At 40.6% G+C, this 18,629-nt stretch overlaps 1 protein-coding gene across 10 annotated transcripts in view; it reads right to left on the bottom strand.

Moving 5' to 3' along the window:
• FMNL2 (formin like 2) overlaps positions 1-18,629 on the bottom strand; it is a 313,896-nt gene that overhangs the window by 50,585 nt on the left and 244,682 nt on the right. For all 10 annotated transcript variants that reach the window (XM_008958138.4, XM_008958141.4, XM_008958137.4 and 7 more), the window contains one exon: positions 18,175-18,268. In XM_008958138.4, the coding sequence (XP_008956386.1) occupies positions 18,175-18,268 (94 nt within the window). The remainder of the gene's footprint in view (positions 1-18,174; positions 18,269-18,629) is intronic.

Genomic DNA, 18,629 nt, shown 5'->3' with positions numbered 1-18,629 from the left:
AATGCAAGACTCATATCTCCTGGTCATTAGGAAGGACACATAGAGTCTTTCAAGGCTACTTGTAATGGTTAACTTTATGCATCAATTTGAGACGGTGAACTGATGTCCAAGAGCTGGTGAAATATTTCTGGGTGTGTCTGTGACAGTGAGTAAAGAAGACGTCCCTCTCCAATGTGGCTGGGCGTCTCCAATCCACTGAGGGCCCAAATAGAACAAAAAGAATTTGGAGGAAGGGTGAATTCTCTCTCATCTTGAGCTGGGACATCCATCTTCTTCCCCTGCCCTTGGACAATGGAGCTCTTGGCTCTCAGGCCTTCAGACTCCATAACTTACACCACTTGCTCTTACTTCTCAGGCCTTCAGACTTGAGCTGAATGACACCCTAGCTTTCCTGGATTTCCAGCTTACAGATGCGTAGCATGGAACTTCTCTACCTCCATGACCACGTGAGCAATTCCCATAATGTTTCCTCTTATATCTTCAGATATATCTATAGATGTCCTGTTGTCTCTGTTTCTCTGGAGAGCCCTAATACACCCCCATTTCTACTAGAAAGCCAAAATACCTTCCATTTCTTCAATAAAGAATGGTATTTACTGATTGACTGATTGAGACAGAGTCTCGCTCTGTCACCCAGGCTGGAGTGCAGTGGTGCAATCTTGGCTCATTGCAATCTCTGCCTCCCGGGTTTCAAGCAATTCTCCTGCCCCAGCCTCCTGAGTAGCTGGGATTAAAGGCACATGCCACCAGGCCTGGGTAATTTTTGTATTTTTAGTAGAAACGGGGTTTCGCCATGTTGGCCAGGCTGGTCTTGAACTCCTGGCCTCAAGTGATCCACCCACTTCAGCCTCCCAAAGTGCTGGGATTACAGGCATGAGCCACTGCACCCAGCCTGAGAATGGTATTTAAATAGCTACCTGAGGATTACATGACAAAGGCCTTCAGTCCTCTCTGGGATGACTTACCAGTCAGACCCCTCAAAGTAGAAGGAGACTAACACTGTTCTTTATTTTCAATCATTTCTCTTCACAGCTTCATCCTTTGAGCATATCCAATTAGGTCAAGCTGAGCAAGGGAAGGGACACAATGACATCTCTAGGGGTCATCGCATGTTCTCTAAACCACAGCAAGAGCACGTGGCTAGAGCTGTCTAAAGCCTGCAGCAATTTCAGATCTTGGGGCCTGCGCAAGAGGCAGCTATCAGCCCATGCTCTCCTCATACCTAAATCACTACAAATCTAATCAGTGCATGGTGTGCCATGAATGCAGAGTCCTTGAAGACAAGGACTCTTGGATAGATCAAATATCTCAGGCCAACAACAGGCAAATGCCTGCAGTTTGTCTACAGCTCGCTTCTCTCATTTCCCAACCCTTCTACTTTCATCTTTGCTTTTCCCAAGTTCACCCTAACACCCACAGTCACCTCTGGGTCTTAAGCAGAAGGACTCTGCGCTTAGCCAATTGGAACCACTTCCACCCAGCCCAAGATGACAGCAGAGAATGGATTTGGGTACCAGTTCTTAAAGTGTGGTCCTTGAACACCAAGGGTACTTTAGGCCCTTTTATGAGGTTTGTGAGGGCAGCATTATTTGTATAATACTACTAAGATGTTACTTAATACTTTCACAGAGTTGGCAGTTGGCACTGGTGGCACAAAAGGAACGAGTGAATACTGCCAGTGCCATAGCATGCATCAAGGCAGTGCACCAAATTATACCAGTAATCCCTGTATTCACCACAGCCACGCATTCTCAGTTTAAAAAAGCCAGTTTCACTTAAGAATATCATTGATGAAGCAGTAAAAGGTATTAATTTTATACATCTCAACCCCTAGATACACATCTTTATGATACTCTAGATGATGAAATGGGGAGTCTGCATAAAGCATTTCTGCCACATATTGAAGTATGGTTGTCTTGAGGAAAAAGCATTTCTGTGATTATTTCAGTTGCAAGATGAACTAGCCACTCTTTGTTCTTACTTGAAAGCATGACTGACAAATTCAGACTTATGCACTTGGCAGGTATTTTCTTGAAAATGAACAAAGTGCACCTTTTAATTTAAAGATAACAGCTGACAATATTTGTTATCAATGATAAAAATTAAGCATTCAAACACATGAAAACTGTACCCACCACGAGGAGTCTGACTGCTTCCCAGTATTTAAAGAATTTTCTAATGAGATTGGAGGTAAAAATAATGCATGTGATTTGTTAAAATAGTATATTAGGAAATGTGCCAATTATTAGAAGATCTAGATAACTCAGTGTACCATTATTTTCCCAATGATCACTGAATGTTGTTACAAATTTATAAATTCATTCAAGGTGCAATATAGGCAAATAGATTTTAATGCAACAGTATGGAAAAAGTTCACTGATACGATTTCGGATTCTACTTTGTAACTAACCTTTAAGAAATTACTACTTGTCTAGTGTTTGTATAGTATCAAAGAAGAATGCCCACTATTATCTGAAAATGCTGTTGACATAATTCTATTTCATCTACATATCTGTGTGAGGCTAAATTTTCTTCGTCTACTTCAACAAAAACAACAGCAGAAGTGACTAAACGCAGAAGCAGATCAAAGAATGCAGCTATCTTCTACAAGTCAATCTCCCTAAGTGCTGAGATTACAAACGTGAGCCACCATGCCTGGCCTGAAATTTTGTTGTAATTTCTAATATGGAAAATATCAACATATAACTTGCATAAACAAAAGCTCTTTAGGGACCTCAGTGATTTTTAAGAATATAAAAAGGGCTCCAGGGGCCAAAAGTTGGAAACTACTGGATTACAGAATAGCCTCTATTTCTACAAAGATGATGAATTCTTAAACCTAAAATCTAAAGAAGCAAATAAATGGATAACTAATAGTAAAATTCCTTGTAAGATTGTTTGGGAATCAACCATACCATACAAAGAACTACTAAATGTACCATCTCTGCATAAAAATGAAGCCACATCACACAGAGACCAATAGTGTCTTCATATAGAAAGGAGCCCTCCACCATTTTCCAAGGTAGAAAAAAAAGACAGCCGGGTTCAGTGGCTCATGCCTGTAATTTCAGCACTTTGGGAGGCCGAGGTGGGCGGATCACTTGAGGTCAGGAGTTCAAGACCAGCCTGGCCAATATGGCAAAACCCCATCTCTACTAAAAATACAAAAATCAGCCAGGCATTGTGGCACATGCCTATAATCCCAGCTGTTCTGGAGGCAGAGGCGGGAGAATCGCTTAAACCTGAGAGGAGGAGGTTGCAGTGAGCCGAGATGGTGCCACTGCACTCCAGATTGGGCAGCAGAGCGAGACTTGGTCTAAAAAAAAAAAAAAAAAAAGACTTCCTTGCAATTCTTCTGTTTAATAAGGCCAGGTACAATCCCTGGTACTTATCAGGTTGGATGGAAACAGCCCCTAACTGTTCTCTGATTATCTCTGGGATGTACCCACTCTGTCACATTAGACTCATTATAAGGCTAGAAGATATTCTTTTCCCAAAGCCAGGTGAATGTTAGATTTCAAGCAAGAATATGGGAAAGGGACAGAAAGAGATCTCCTCCGCATGGGAAAAAAAATATATAGAACACACATTCCTCAAAGTTCAGAAATTCATACTGAATGAATCCACCCAAGTAAACAAATTTGTCTGGGATGCCTGACACCATAATATCAAACAATCATGGGCCAGGCATGGTGGCTCATGCCTGTAATCTTAGCACTTTGGGAGGCCAAGGCAGGCAGATCACTTGAGGTCAGGAGTTCGAGACCAGCCTGGCCAACATGGCAAAACCCCGTCTCTACTAAAAATACAAAAATTAGCTGGGCGTGGTGGTGTGTCTGTAGTCCCAACTACTCAGGAGCCTGAGGCATGAGAACTGCCTGAACTCGGTAAGTGGAGGTTGCAGTGAGCCGAGATTGCGCCACTGCACTCCAGCCTAGGTGACAAGAGCAAGACTCTGCCTCAAAAGCAACAACAATCAAATCAATCAATCAATCATGAACAAATACACAAGGAACAAAAAGATCATTATCTTTTACCGATGTGCTAAACATGTTCTTGACACGTTCCACATAGAAAGCACCATTTACTAATTTTACACCTATTCCTGGAAAATAGTTGAAAATGAAATGAAAAATTCAGTGTTGTTCTTGGTGGTGAACCAGTAAATCCGGGATATCACATGTGTTGCTAGTACAGTTATTGGCAGGGAAGGAGCCCTTATTTTCCACTGCCAAAACCAAACTGCCAAAACAACACAGAGCCTAAAGCTCATGTTACCATGACTGGCCATTTCCACTCCCCTGTGACGCAGAGTTTGCGGGGAACATCTTGTCAGAGAGCTCAACTGCAAGATGAGGGGTGACTGACAGTGACTGTTGGACCATAAGTAGGAACCACTGGGCTATTTTCTTCTAGTGAGTGTGCTTCAGTCAATTGTGAATGAAAACCGAGTCTGACTATATATTCTTGGCAGACTGATACATAGAATTAAAGAGCTGGGCAGTAGCCACATATACCACTGTGTTGAAAGGAATAAAGAATGGCTGTTGAGCTGCAGTGGGCAGAACAGTTTGGGGTAGGACAGGGGAGCTGGGAAACTAAAAGCTTAAATCAAGACTCAAAAGCTCCATCTTTCAAAAGCTACACAAGCCAGGGATGCTTCTTAGGCAGACAAGTCCTCAACAGTACCTCGTGCGGTGGTACTAACAGCATGGCCAGCACAGCCAGCTCACTCTCAGTCTAGGGAAACAGCGACGTCCTTAGACACATGGCAGATTTTTAAAATGAAACTTGAGCCAAGGGATTGACGCAGCCATCTTCCAAGTAGTCATAAAAGGGAACTTAGGCCGGAAGTCACAATACTGTCTGCAGTCATAGTGATCTCTTTTAGGATTGTTGCTCTCCTGCCAACTGGCCTCAAACATGTCAGTTTTTGTTCTTGTTTGAAAAATGAAAGCACCTATCATTTTATTATCTAGGTACCTTGTTTTCATATCTGCAGCCAAAGAAGCACTTAATCTTTCTTAGAGGGAACTATTTGAATATGTACACACAATACATGTTACATACATAGGCATGTGTACACAAAGTTTTATATAGAATCATAAAATTGTAGATTTGGAAGATATATAAAAACCACTTGACTAACTTCTCACCTAAAGCAAAAACTTACATCACAATATACCAGACCCACCAGGAATCCTCTCATCCTCTTGACCACCTTCCCCTTTGTACTGTGCTGGTCTCTTCTGAGCATCCTTCTAGCCCATTCTAACCTTGTCTCTTCACTCTTTTCCTTCTGGACTGGGGTCCCTGTGGGGGAGTTTTCCTCCTTAGTTACTTAGTTACAATCCCCATTTGGCTCGCTCTCTCTCTCTCTCACACACACACACACACACACACACACACACTCACTCACTCTCTCTCTCTCTCTCTCCCCAGTCACCTCTGTTTAAACTTGTTCTCTCATTCATTACCTTCATTGCACAGCTAAGAATCTGACCTCGGGCATTACACCCCCACTAAAAAAATAAATTAAAAAAAAAAGTCTTATTTTCTTTGCCTGAAAAAAGAAATCCCCAGATTGTATTTGTTCACTATAGTTGGGCTACTTTCCTCTTCATTAAGTGTATATTATTTGAACAGATTCTTATTCTCCTCGTGTCCATTCTCATATTCGGTGGATCACCCTATCTCTTACTGCCTTTTCTTTCATTTTTTGGCTTCATATTCATTGCCATGGCCACAAACTGTGTCCAAGGCTGAGTCATTTGACAACTGAACCACCTGTCTTCCAGACTCCAGCATCTCTCTCCTCTACTGTATTTTCTGCAGAGCTACACAATACTCCTAAAGTTTTATCCAAATTACATAAAAGGCTTTTTGCAGATTTCCACAGAATCAAATGCAATATATTTATAGCATTTTCTAAACTGTAAAGTATTATGTAACTGTGAATTTCTTCCCTTTCTCTTTTTTCCCTTCTATTTGTATCTATCTTCTAGTTGAGGTGTTTGTTTGTTTGTTTGTTTTAATCACAGGTTTCCAGTCTCTCCACCACTGTTTCCTCAGAACCTCATTCATGCCTGCCTCTTGCCATGTTTTGTTCTGTAACATGGACCCTGGTCAGATATTTTTCCTGGTTAAAGAACAAATATATTCTGACTTATGCTGCCTTTGAGACAGATTTCATGCCAATCTCTCTGCTCCCAGAATTCTCTCCATCAAATCAGGTCTCTTCCCTTCCTGATCACCCTGCTCAGGACCTACCCACTTCTCCCACTGGGCCCTGTACAAACAGCATGGTCTGTTCTGAATTTTACCAGTAATTTTAAACACCCCAATAATCTATCCAATCTCTAACCATTCCCATTAGGTTTGCTTTTCGGTGGAAAATTGAGGACAATATACGAACATGTGTGGAAAGTGCCTGGAATGTGAGACATGTTATGTAAGGCTGTATATGAACTCTGAGTTAAATGGATCTGTGTAAAAATCCCAGAGTTGCCATTTACTAGAGACATCAGTAGGCCCATTTGCTCTGAGCTCTCCCTCTATGTTCCTACCTCAGATGGTGCATCTGAGAATTAACAAAATAATATATACTAGTCTGCCAGCACTAAGGAAACAATAAACAAACAATAAATTTTTTATTAAATAGAAAATTAACTAATAGTAACCTTACTATTTCTGTATATGTATATGCCTTTTTATGTACATGACATAAATACACTAATGTTGACAATAAAGAAGAAAATGGAATTGATTCTGAACTCTGCTCATGCTTTCTTTCTGAAGAGAATTGCTGGTTTAAAAGAAACCAACAAACAAAGCCCTTATTGACGAGAGACCCCACATCAATAAAAAATGTGCTTATGTTTTACAAGAGTTTAAATTTCAAATGAAATTTGAACTTGACTCACATAGAGAGTCAAGCTCAATACACACATTCATTGTCAATAACACCTAACATTTTGGTTTAAATTACAATTAGGTATAAAAATATAAATACATGCACAATTCTTAAAGTTTTAAATTACTGCCCTCCTAGTGTTGACCTTAGTGTATATTTGGTCCTCAACTAAATACCTATTAAAGTCAGTCCTACCTTTCTCAAGGCAATACAAACTTCTGTGGCACGGAAATCATGAGTTATCTTTTTTTTTTTTGAGACGAAGTCTCGCTCTGCCACCAGGCTGGAGTGCAGTGGCGCGATCTAGGCTCACTGCAACCTCTGCCTCCCGGGTTCAAGCGATTCTCCTGCCTCAGCCTCCTGAGTAGCTGGGACTACAGGCACGTGCCACCACACCCGGCTTATTTTTTGTATTTTTAGTAGAGAAGGGGTTTCACCACGTTGGCCAAGATGGTCTCTAACTCCAGACCTTGTGATCACCTGCCTCAGCCTCCCAAAGTGTTGGGATTACAGGTGTTAGCCACCGCACCTGGCTGCCTTATCTTTTCTTTAGAGACAGGTTCTTGCTGTCGCCCAGGCTGGAGTGCAGCGGTGTGATCACAGCTCACCGCAGTCTTGACCCCCTAGACCCAAGCAATCCTCTGGCTTCAGCCTCCTGAGTACCGGGGACCACAAGTGTGCACCAACATGCCTGGCTAATTTTTGTATTTTCTGTAGAGGCAGGGTCTTACCATGTTGCTCATGCTAATTGTGAACTCCCAGGCTATAGCAGTCCTTCCACCTTGGTGTCCCAGGGCGCTGGGATTACCGGCATGAGCCATTGCGCCTGGCCTGAAACCTTTTATTTTCTAACAAACTCCCCTAACCCTGTAACGGGGTCATTGTAAAAAGTATATTTGCTCAACAGTCTGCTGGCAATTCCAAACAGTTCTGATTCTGTTTCACAGTTTTGAAGAAAAGGTGGTAGTCTGGAGAGATGTTACACAAAAGATAACTGAGCATCTTTAGAAAAGACAAATCTAGCCATATAAAATATTACCAGAGGGAGGCCGGGCGCAGTGGCTCACGCCTGTAATCCTAGCACTTTGGGAAGCCAAGGTGGGCGGATCACGAAGTCAGGAGTTCGAGACCAGTCTGGCCAATATGGTGAAACCCCATCTCTACTAAAAATACAAAAAAATTAGCCAGGCGTGGTGGCACTCGCCCGTAGTCCCAGCTACTCGGGAGCTGAGGCAGGAGAATCGCTTAAACCCGGGAGACGGAGGTTGCAGTGAGCTGAGATCGCGCCACTGCACCCCAGCCTGGGTGGTGACAGAGTGAGATGCTGTCTCAAAAAAAAAAAAAAAGTTACCAGAGGGAAAATCCAACTCTGCACAAGAGGGATAGTCTAGCCACATGAGGAATTATTACTTACCAAACAGTCCAAGCAACAGAAATAAACACACACAAAAGAGTTGTCCCAGTGCCACTCCAAATCCTCTCATTTGCTTCCTTTTAGGGCTTATTACTGTGCACACATATATCTTTACACTTACTCCTATTATACACACACATATATTTAATGTACAAATATACAGACAAACATGCATACACACTGATACACATATATATTATTTATATATGATTTATCTTATCCTTCTTCCTGGTTAACATATCCAGCACTTCATAACTATTTGAACAGCTATAGTTGAACCTACAGGTTTTTTTTTTAAAGACAGAGTCTTACTCTGTCACCTAGGCTGGAATGCAGTGGTGCGATCTCGACTCACTGCAACCTCTGCCTCCCAGGTTCAAGCGATTCTCCTGCCTCAGCCTCCCGAGTAGCTGGGACTACAGGCACATGCCACCCAGCTAATTTTTTGTATTTTTAGTAGAGACAGGGTTTCACCATCTTGGCCAGGCTGGTCTCGAACTACTGACCTCAGGTGATCCGCCTGCCTTGGCCTCCCAAAGTGCTGGGATTACAGGCATAAGCCACACATGCTTATTTAATAAGACGGTTAATATAACCCTGTGTGTAGGGCTTAGTACTGGACTAAATAACTGCTAAAATAAGCTATAATCAAGAATTCCATGACACATAAAAACAATAATTTTTATTTTTACTCAATATAAAACTACTTTAAAAAGCAGCTAGAAGGCCAGATATGGTGGCTCACACTTGTAATCCTAGAACTCTGAGAGGTCAAGGTAGGAGGACTGCTTAAGGCCAGGAGTTCAAAATGAGCCTGGGCAACATAGCAAGATCTTGTCTCCACAAGAAATTTTATATATATATATATGCATATGTATATGTATGTATATGTATATATATGTATATGTATATATATACATATACATATATATACACACACACATATATGTGTGTGTGTGTGTGTGTGTGTGTGTGTATATATATATATGTATAAAGCCAGGTGTGGTGGTACATGCCTGTAGTCCCAGCTACTCAGGAGGCTGAGGTGGGAGGATCACTTGAGCCCAGGAGGTCCAGGAGTGAGGGAGTAGAAGAGCAGGGAAGTAGCTCCTTTACACAGGAAGAGCAAACCAAGAAGATCCTTAAATAGGCCTTTCACGAAATAAATGCCAGAATGGCAACCAAATCCTGCCCGGAGACTGAAAACTTCCATTCAAATGCTTTTTAGAGTTGGTGATATTGTCAAAGCTGTCATAGTTTTGACTCCGATTTTCTGATCAGCTCACAGCAGAGTGCTTCATAGTGTCCTTCTGTACCTTAAACCAGACAATATCAAAATGTCAAAGAAATACTTCCCAAGTGAAAGCTCATGTTTAGGGAACAGTACCAGTCTCTGTCTCAAGTTCTGCAGGGTTTAAAATAACACTCAGCTCTCACTGCTTTCTCTTGGGGTTCTCCTCGTTATCTTCCAAGAATATGAAATAAGGGCACACATGCCAACTTTTATAGTTGGCAAAGGGCATGCATTTTATAAGCGGCATTTTTATAGGAATAGAAATAACACGGCAGCAACACCCTAACACCCTGTTTTTTTGTTATTGTTTTTTTTGTTTGTTTTTTTAAGTGGCTGCTACATTTAAAATAGAGGATGAGGTTCCCTGTTGCATAAAATTGTACTCAGGCTTGCGTGGAACAGAAGGGGTCTAATTAAAGTCAAGTTGTGAAGCAAAGCATCTCTACATTTGTACAACAGATAATGTGACAATCTGGTCTGGCTCTGGGCACTGTTACCCTGCTGTACTTCCTCTTTTTTTTTTTTTTTTTAAGCTCCCCCAGGACCACCAAAAAAGGGCAGTCCTGAAGACGTGATAAGTAAATGAATACGGCAGCTGATGAAGCAGATGACTCTCGGTGGAGAAAGGAGCCCAAGGAATGAGAAATATGAATGGTAAGATTTCTGAAACAAATCTCAGACCCCAAACACACCCTGCTCTATCAAAGCAACTGCATGCTGAGCCCACTGTTAACTGACTTTCAGAACAAAACATACGAGCAAATTCTTTATTAACAGAGTCAATCTAAACAGCCAATGTGACTGGGGAGCATATTTGCTCCCTTTAGGCTGTGTGGCACTATGAAGAGCCTGGGATAAGCAAGGGGGCCTTTTCTGATCTGCCTTTAATTTCCTATCCCAATTTTTCTCTTCCCATGCCCTAAGCTCTTTAAAACTGGAGATTCGGGGCAAACTAAAGTCCTTGAAGCTTTATTATAACACTACCTTCTTGGTATAAAATGACATCCTCACTCCTTTTTATCTGGTGTGACAGGCTGAATGATGTGTTCCTCCTACCCGCCAGGATGTCCACATGCTAATTCCTGATCCCGTTGACTATGTTGCCTTATACAATAAAAAGATAATCTCCCCATCTGAAGTTCCTTAATTTGATCATATCTGCAAAGGTATGATGATATCTGCAAAGGTATGATCAAATTAAGGGACTTCAGGGGGGAGACTGTCTTAGATTATTATGGATGGGCCCAATGTCATCACAAGGGTCCTTAAAGGAAGAAGGACAGAGAAGTCAGAGAGAAAAGGCAATGTGTCAATAGAAGCAGAGAGACAGAGACAAGATGCTATGTTGTTGGCTTTAAAGCTGGAGGAAGGGGCTGGAAGCCAAAGAATCTAAGTGGCCTCTGGAAGCTGACAAGGCCAAGGAAATGAAATCTCTCCTGGAGCCTTCAGAGACTACCACCCTATACACTCATTTTATTCTTCTGGTCTACAGAACTGTAGAATAATAAACTGGTGTTGGTTTAAGCCACTAAGTTTGTAGTCATTTGTTACAGCAGCAATGGGAAAGGAATACACCTGGTTAACCTTGTTCACCCTAAACTCTGTTCAGGCACCCTCTCCTATAAGGAGCCTCCTTGAGAGCTCTTTCCCCATCTGCCTCCAGCCCTACTTTGTCTTGGTCAGCTGTTCCTCTTCTTTGCAGAGCATCTTGCAATTACCTTTATAAAGCCTGGTATTACAACTGTCGAAGTATTTATCTGCTTCCTCAACTAGCCTGGGAGGCTCTCTTTTACAGGCAGGGCATATGTCTGATTCATTTTCATATTCCAATATTTATCAATGTTTCTGACACATAGAAGGCACTCACATTTTTTTCAGTAAGTGAGTATGACTCATCCCTTAACAATCAGGAGGATACCAGCCTTCATTCCCTTAACCAGATGTTAAAGACACTAATGGTAAAGAAATAACTAGTTCATTACCAGAAAATAAACTTGGACATCCTATGAAAATGGCTCCTTTCTCTAGGGAAGGCTCTCACAATATCATTTGTCCATAGTAGATTCACATGAAAGAATTAAAAACTATCTTTTTTATCTCCAATCAAAAAGTTTATAAAGTTTTCAGTCAAAAGGAAAAACCAAGTATTGGACTGAGTAAAGAAGAGGGAGAAAATGAAAGACGAATAACAATAAACATTTTGGTAAATCTCATACAGTTACTGAGGTACGAGACTTACTGAGGTATACAGACTACAATGGTATGAGCCCACAGCTCTCTCTCCCACCCCACATGTTCTGCACAGTAACCCGACGCGCCAATCATCAAGAAGAGAAGCCATTGCCTTCCCTTTGCATCCGGGTTGGGCTCAGGGCCTCACTGGGAACCCAGATAACATGGCAGAAGTGACCACTATAAGGCTTCTAAGACCAGCTCAGAAGACACTCAGCAGCCTCTGGCTCTTTGAATGGTGGCTCTTCAGATGCTCCTTCCTGGGGCACTCTCCCTCAGAAGCCAGATGCTATGCTGTGAGAAGCCCAAGCCACGTGGAGTTCTACATGGAGGCTCTCTGGTTGATAGTCCCAGCTGGGCCCAGTCCTTGAGAGGTATCATAGCTCAAAAACTAGGTATGTGGGTGAAAGAGCCTCCAGATGGACTGGCATCCCCAGTCAATCAGGTCTTCCCTGATGAGGCCCCAGACACAACAAAGAAGAGACAATCCCTGCCATGCCAGCCTGGCTTCCTGACCCACAGAAGCCAGGAGCCTAAAAAAATGAAGTGTGGGGTACTTTCGTATCCACAGCAAAAAATTGCAACAGTTGATAAACAGACAAAAAAAGTTACTCAGCAGCACTAACACCACATTAAGACTAGGACTTTGCTTCCTAATGCTAAGGAGGAGGACCAGTCAAGAAGAATCTTGGTTAATTAGATCAATCTAATTCTGGCTTGATACCATGAAATACATACACGCTCTACGGCTGTGGCTCCTACAGTTTGAGACTTGAGAGAATACATTGCTTATAGTTCAATGAGAGACTGAAAAATGTGAGTACCCTTACTTTACCACTTAGGAAGTTATCTGGATGGTCTCATGCTAGATTTACAATCCTATACCCTCAAATGCTTGAGAGGTTAGATTAGATGGGATTAAACTCAGAGGGATGCTGGAAGCACACCAAAATCTTCACTCTCCTTCCTGCCCAATTTGGTCCACTATAAATAAAACTTGACAGGCTTTCTTAAATCAACTTAATAATGTGTAGCACGAGTGCCTTCAGATGCCCAGTAGCTAAACCACACATCAGCTTTCTTAGGAAGCCTTCTAGCAACAGGCAGAAAAAAGAACAACTACTGCCAAGAGTGCTATGCACAAGAGTGCTGGTGGCCTCGAGTGACTCATTCAACAAGGCTCCATCTTTCTGTACTGGAAGGTCAAAAGTGGGAGGGAGTTGAGCCTTTAATAACCAAACTCAGGCTTTTTTGCTAAAGCCAGATGCTGTCATTACAGAAGCAGATGAGAATACATTTATAATTGATCTGAAATCCTGATGAATTCCAGGTGCACCTCCCAGCAGCCTGGGAGAGCTGGTGCCTCAAAGCCCTCAGAGGATTTTATTACTCATGTCATAGTGGCTGTTCCACTGTAGAGTCTACAGGGCCTCAGTACTTTTCCTCTTTGACTTCAGAAGGAAGCTTTTTTTTTTTTTTTTTTTTTTTTTTTTTGCCAAACCTTTGGAGACACTTTTTAAAAGCAAGCCATTTTCTCAAATATATCAAAGAATATAATGGAAAAAGTAAAAAGACTAAGAAAAAGTTGAGAGCAAGAGCTAGGTTGAAGACTTCAAGGTTCCCCTTGGTAATGAGATGAAGCGTAGTGTTTAGAAATCTGAAGTGGGGACTGATTGAGGTCCTTAACCAGTAGATAGAGTTTTATGAGCCAGCAGATTGCTAGCTATGGTCCATGTCATTTGGAAGAGAAGAAAAAGCATGACCAGAACCCCAAATGGTATTTCTGGTGGCGCAGCTTCAAAGGCAGAGCCAGAGTATAGCCACATTTTAGGAATGCCTGCCCATTTTCCAAGCCTGGTTCTCCAGGCTCCTTGTCAAGTCTGTGCTTTTCTCAACATCTTTTTGATCAACCCTTTCCTCTATGTGTTAGAGTCAGTTTCTGCTTCTTGCAAAGAAGACTCTGAACTAATATAAATATCCAAAGGGTGGTTTTTACTTCCAAATGTATTTTTTTCTGTTTGGTAGTCTTGGGGCTCAAAAATATACACTGCCACACAACTAAGAAAGAATCAATTTAGGGAAGATGGTCATATGTCCTTCCATGGGGCTATTAATAAATTAGCCAATAAGAAAAAATAGATGACTCCTTTTTCTCACCCTGGTCTTTATTTCAAGACCATAAATTTTCGTTAAGAGATATTTCAACACAAAACCAGATGTGTTAATCCCCTTAAAAAATTGTTTTTTAAGGAAAAATGAATTCAAGGAGCACAATGGTTGACTGTTAATGATTTAGTCTTCATCTACTCAATACACTCATCTTTTCAGGCATGTCACAAACCACGCACAGTATAAGCTTACTATCTGTATTCATGTAATTAAGACTCATTTGTCATCATGTACATTGAAGCCATGTATGTGTTTGCTCAGTGACATCAGGCTCAGACCCCAATCCCACCCCCACCATAAGCAAAGCTTTGGGTTAACATTCTTGCCACCATCACATACCATTAAACTAAAGGTGCTCCCTGCCTTCCTAAAACATGCACTTCAGCTATTACAAGATTTGTAGCAAGATTTTTTAAGGAAAAAAATATAAGACTGGGATTCTAAATATTCATCAAAACATGAGAAAATGATGTAGTCATACATAAAAATCTTTCAACAGCTAAATAATAACTTCCTTTAATTTACATCTGAACTAATTAATTAGTGGTGGTCAAATTAGATAGAATGGATTTATTGGCTCAAGAGATAGAGGGGGAAAAATCCTGCTACATAAACTACTTAAGATACATGGCCTTTTAAATGTCTTTCTAGCGTCTGGTTCCATATTGCGTTAGTACGCTTGGCTATGCTCTAACAGTGATCAAAGCCCAAAGGGTCTGGCTACTCTAAAGCATATTACTTTATTTGCAAAAAATAGATGTTGAACTCCCCTACTTCACCCCTCATTCCTGCCAATAAAAACAAAGATAATCCTTTCATCCTTCTTAGGCAGATGAATGGAATCCCAACTTACTAAAAGAGATGAAAAGCTTTAAAAACAATCTTCTTGAAGGCAAAGACTCTTCTTTGGTCCTCCTTCCTGGTATCCTGGTACCTGGTATGGTACTCTCTCTGCCATATGTGGCTCAAAAGGAATTATTCACTGAACAAAACCCTATCTGCACAGGCATGCCAGAATATAATAATGAATATTATTAAAAAACCAGAAGATTCCAATGACATTTTGGTTAAAGAGGTTAAAGAATTCACTTTACTATGATGTGAAAAAAAAAAATTCACTCACACAAAGATGGGAGAAAAAGAGGAAGGGATTTAAGAGACTTTGAGCTGTGAGCGGCATTGCATGTTTTAGAAAGCAAGATCAACACAGAATAACACCTTTTGCACCTCAAGATTGGATAAATTGGTTGAGGCTCTTCTGACCTATCTATAACAACTAATTTGTCGGGGGCATGTTGCTACCTTGTCTTCATTCCCATGGCTATTAGGATAATAATCATTTGCTTGGTCTGTCTGTATGGTTTTTAGACAAGAATAATGCAGGATGGTTGCAGCAGAATAAAAAATTCTAGGCAGCAGTTTCACATGACTAAGCAAAAGGAAACTGCTGAAATAGCTGCAGAAGCTTGGGGCTGATAAGACCCTGAAAAACAGGGTGTGGGCCAAGCTGGCAAAGACAAACTGGGTCCAACATGGTGCTGGATTTGATCCAGGTTTCTCCTAGGACCTTACTCTATGCTCATTCACATATTCAGTCATATACCCACCAGCGCCATGACAGTTCCAGAACATCGTTATTTGAGGTAAAAATGGATAGCACCATAGTTCTGAGAAATCTCCAGCTTCTTCCAGGAATCTCCGTGAATATTCCATCCCTTGGTTAAAGAAATCCATAAAGGTAGCAGCCCCAAACCACCTTGTGTGACTCTCTCAAGCATGCCCACACTCCCCTTTCTTGAGTGTGTACTTTTTGCTTTGCAATAAATCTCCACACTTTCACTATTTTCTAACTCATACCTGAATTCATTCTTGTGAGGATGTCAAGCACCTAGACACCAGCAGGGTTTGGGGTCCCACCAGCATTTGAGGACCTCCCCTAGCCCACTGCTATCACCTTCTATCAGATGCAAATGCCTATGCCAAGGACAGTACCTGAAGACCTACCATCACTCCTAATTAATTACAGAAATGAGGCCAGTTTTGGTTAAAGCTCTAAAAATTCAATGTCAAAAGTAATTTAGTTCTCATTACTATTGTCCAGGTATTAGACTTAGGATTACATTTTTCTTCAATTAAGCACATACTACACCCTAAATAGCTAGAGCATATATAAGTCTGACACCAAAGAGTTAAAACTCAATTCTGCAAGTATCTGTGGGCCTACTATGCATAAGAAAGGTACTCTATCTTACCTAGGAGAAAAAAATATTATTATTCATCTCATGAATTCCTGGCTTTTATTCTTGTTCTGTACAAATATATCTTTAGGATATAATCTGACCTGCAGTATAATCAGATTCCTGTTATAATATGAGTCATTATAACAAGGGCCACTGATAACTATATAGTAAATGTTTCCAATGTGAAAAGTACTCAGCATGCAATATTTTCAAATATGACCTAATGATAAAGGTTTGGGCGTTATATGAGCTGCACATACTGTTTCTCTTTCATATTAAACCCATCCACCCAAACATACTTCCTTATTTATAAATGTAAAATTTATATATTTATACATGATATATAAAAACATTCAAAGACAAGCATTCATACATTCTTGTCTCTAAAATCTATTTGTCTTGGAAGCCAGAATATGAATTTAAAGATTCACTATTATTCTTCTTCATTCTCTTGGAACCTGGATATTTTTTCACTATCTTTGGGGCTCAATAGAAAGAAAAAAAAAGATAATATTTGGTTGTCTCCACAGTTGGCATTTACAAAATGGATAATATCAAAATCTTAAAGAATGGACTAGCAGTAAGGAGGCAATGCAAATAAAGGAGCAAGAGGAGTGTCTGCCCTGTTCACATCTTTGAAGCTTCCCAGCCTATGCAGAGGCTCACAGGCTGGTGTCTAGAACATTTGGCAGCTGGGCAGTAAATCCAATTAAGGAGGTAGGAGGCAGGGGAAATAGCTCCGAAGTCCTGTCTCATTTCAGTATTTCCCTTATTTCCTTCAAGAGATTCACAAACAATAAGGTCACAACTTCATCACATTTCAAGGAAGTTCAGGATCAGGAGCACCAAGTCCTGTTCCTGGCTCTGTCACTTATCTAGCTATGTGACCACAGGTAAACTATGTATTTCAATTTCGCTGAAATCAAGATATTAATATTTGTCTCAAAGATGTTCTTATAGAACCAAATGATGCCATGCATGTAGCTGGTATAGCCCCGGCATATAGTAGGTTCTCAATAAATACAATCAGAGTTTCTAGTTCAGAACCTTTCAGGAAAGAGGAGAGAAAACAGTCCCTCTGTGACCTGGATTTTAATCCAGCTTGGGTCTTAATCCAAAAGCATTTGGAATTAAATGGGACTTCTAGCATAACACACAACTTGGCGAAGGGTCCTATTGTAACCTGGGCTTCCAACTGTTCTCTAAGGACTACTTTGTAATTTCTCACCTCAAAGTAGCCTCTGATGTCAGGCATATACCAGGGGAACAAACAGGTACTCTTCTTGGTCCTACAACACTGCCCACTACCCCTATGGGAAAGCAGCTACTATCTAGGTGGTGATGTTTTGATACATTGGGGCAGGATCCTCGGTGTCATATTATCTTTGTGTAATCCCTCCTTTTTTTGTGGTCAGTCTCCATTTTCAACCATGCTCATCTGTTGCATTATTGTTTGTCTGTGACAAGCCCACTTAAGCTTATACACTCCCAGAATCAGTGCCAGTATTTGCCAGGTTTTTCATAGCATCCAGCAAAAATAAAGTAACTATGATGAAAGAGTTCATAAAATTTGCATGGTGGATGATCAAGTGCCAATATCAACCCCAATGAAAACCACATACATGTAACAAAACCGGTTTTCAAACTGGATTATTCCATGTTCTCTAAAAACATAAAAATTAAAACAAAAACAACAACAACAACAAAAGAGTACTGCAATTATTTTTAACTTATCCTAGAAATAAGATACCAAATTTAGATTAAGTTCATTACATGCCTCTCAGTGAGATCTTAGAAATTAACTATTATATTCCTTAGGCCCTAGGATAAATGAAAAGGTAAATAATTCCGTTCAAAGATGTCCAAATGTAAGATGTGTGAGTATTCTTATGAAAACTATAGTGTAGCCTACCTCTTTAAAGTTATCAAATGCTGATAAAATGATTTCATGCCCGCCTCTGACAAGACAAACGGCTGCCAACAGTTCTAAGACAAGGGCTTTTGTTCTGCCAAAACAAGAAGAAGAAAAACACAAATCAGTGAAAATGGCATGATGAGTCAGCTGTTCCTTCCTTCCAAGATACATGAGAATAAAACATTTGCCCTTACATTTTTAAAAACCTTTACTAAGGTACAGTTTAATCAAAGTACATTTTTAAACCTTTACTGACTACTACATATGTGATTTGTCTAAGATGGCAAATTTGGAAGGTATATTTACCAAAAAGACAAATCACTCACTAATGAAAACTAGTTCTGAGAAGAATAATCTCTTAGACCTATGATCAGGTGACTCAGTACAATACAGATGAAAAATGTTTACTGGTACACTAAAAACAAAGGGAATGGGAATATGCTGAAAAACAA

The sequence above is a fragment of the Pan paniscus genome, chromosome 13, assembly GCF_029289425.2.
Source record: "Pan paniscus chromosome 13, NHGRI_mPanPan1-v2.0_pri, whole genome shotgun sequence".
In the NCBI taxonomy this organism is placed as follows: Eukaryota; Metazoa; Chordata; class Mammalia; order Primates; family Hominidae; genus Pan; species Pan paniscus.
This window is presented reverse-complemented; position numbering and strand designations above follow the sequence as displayed.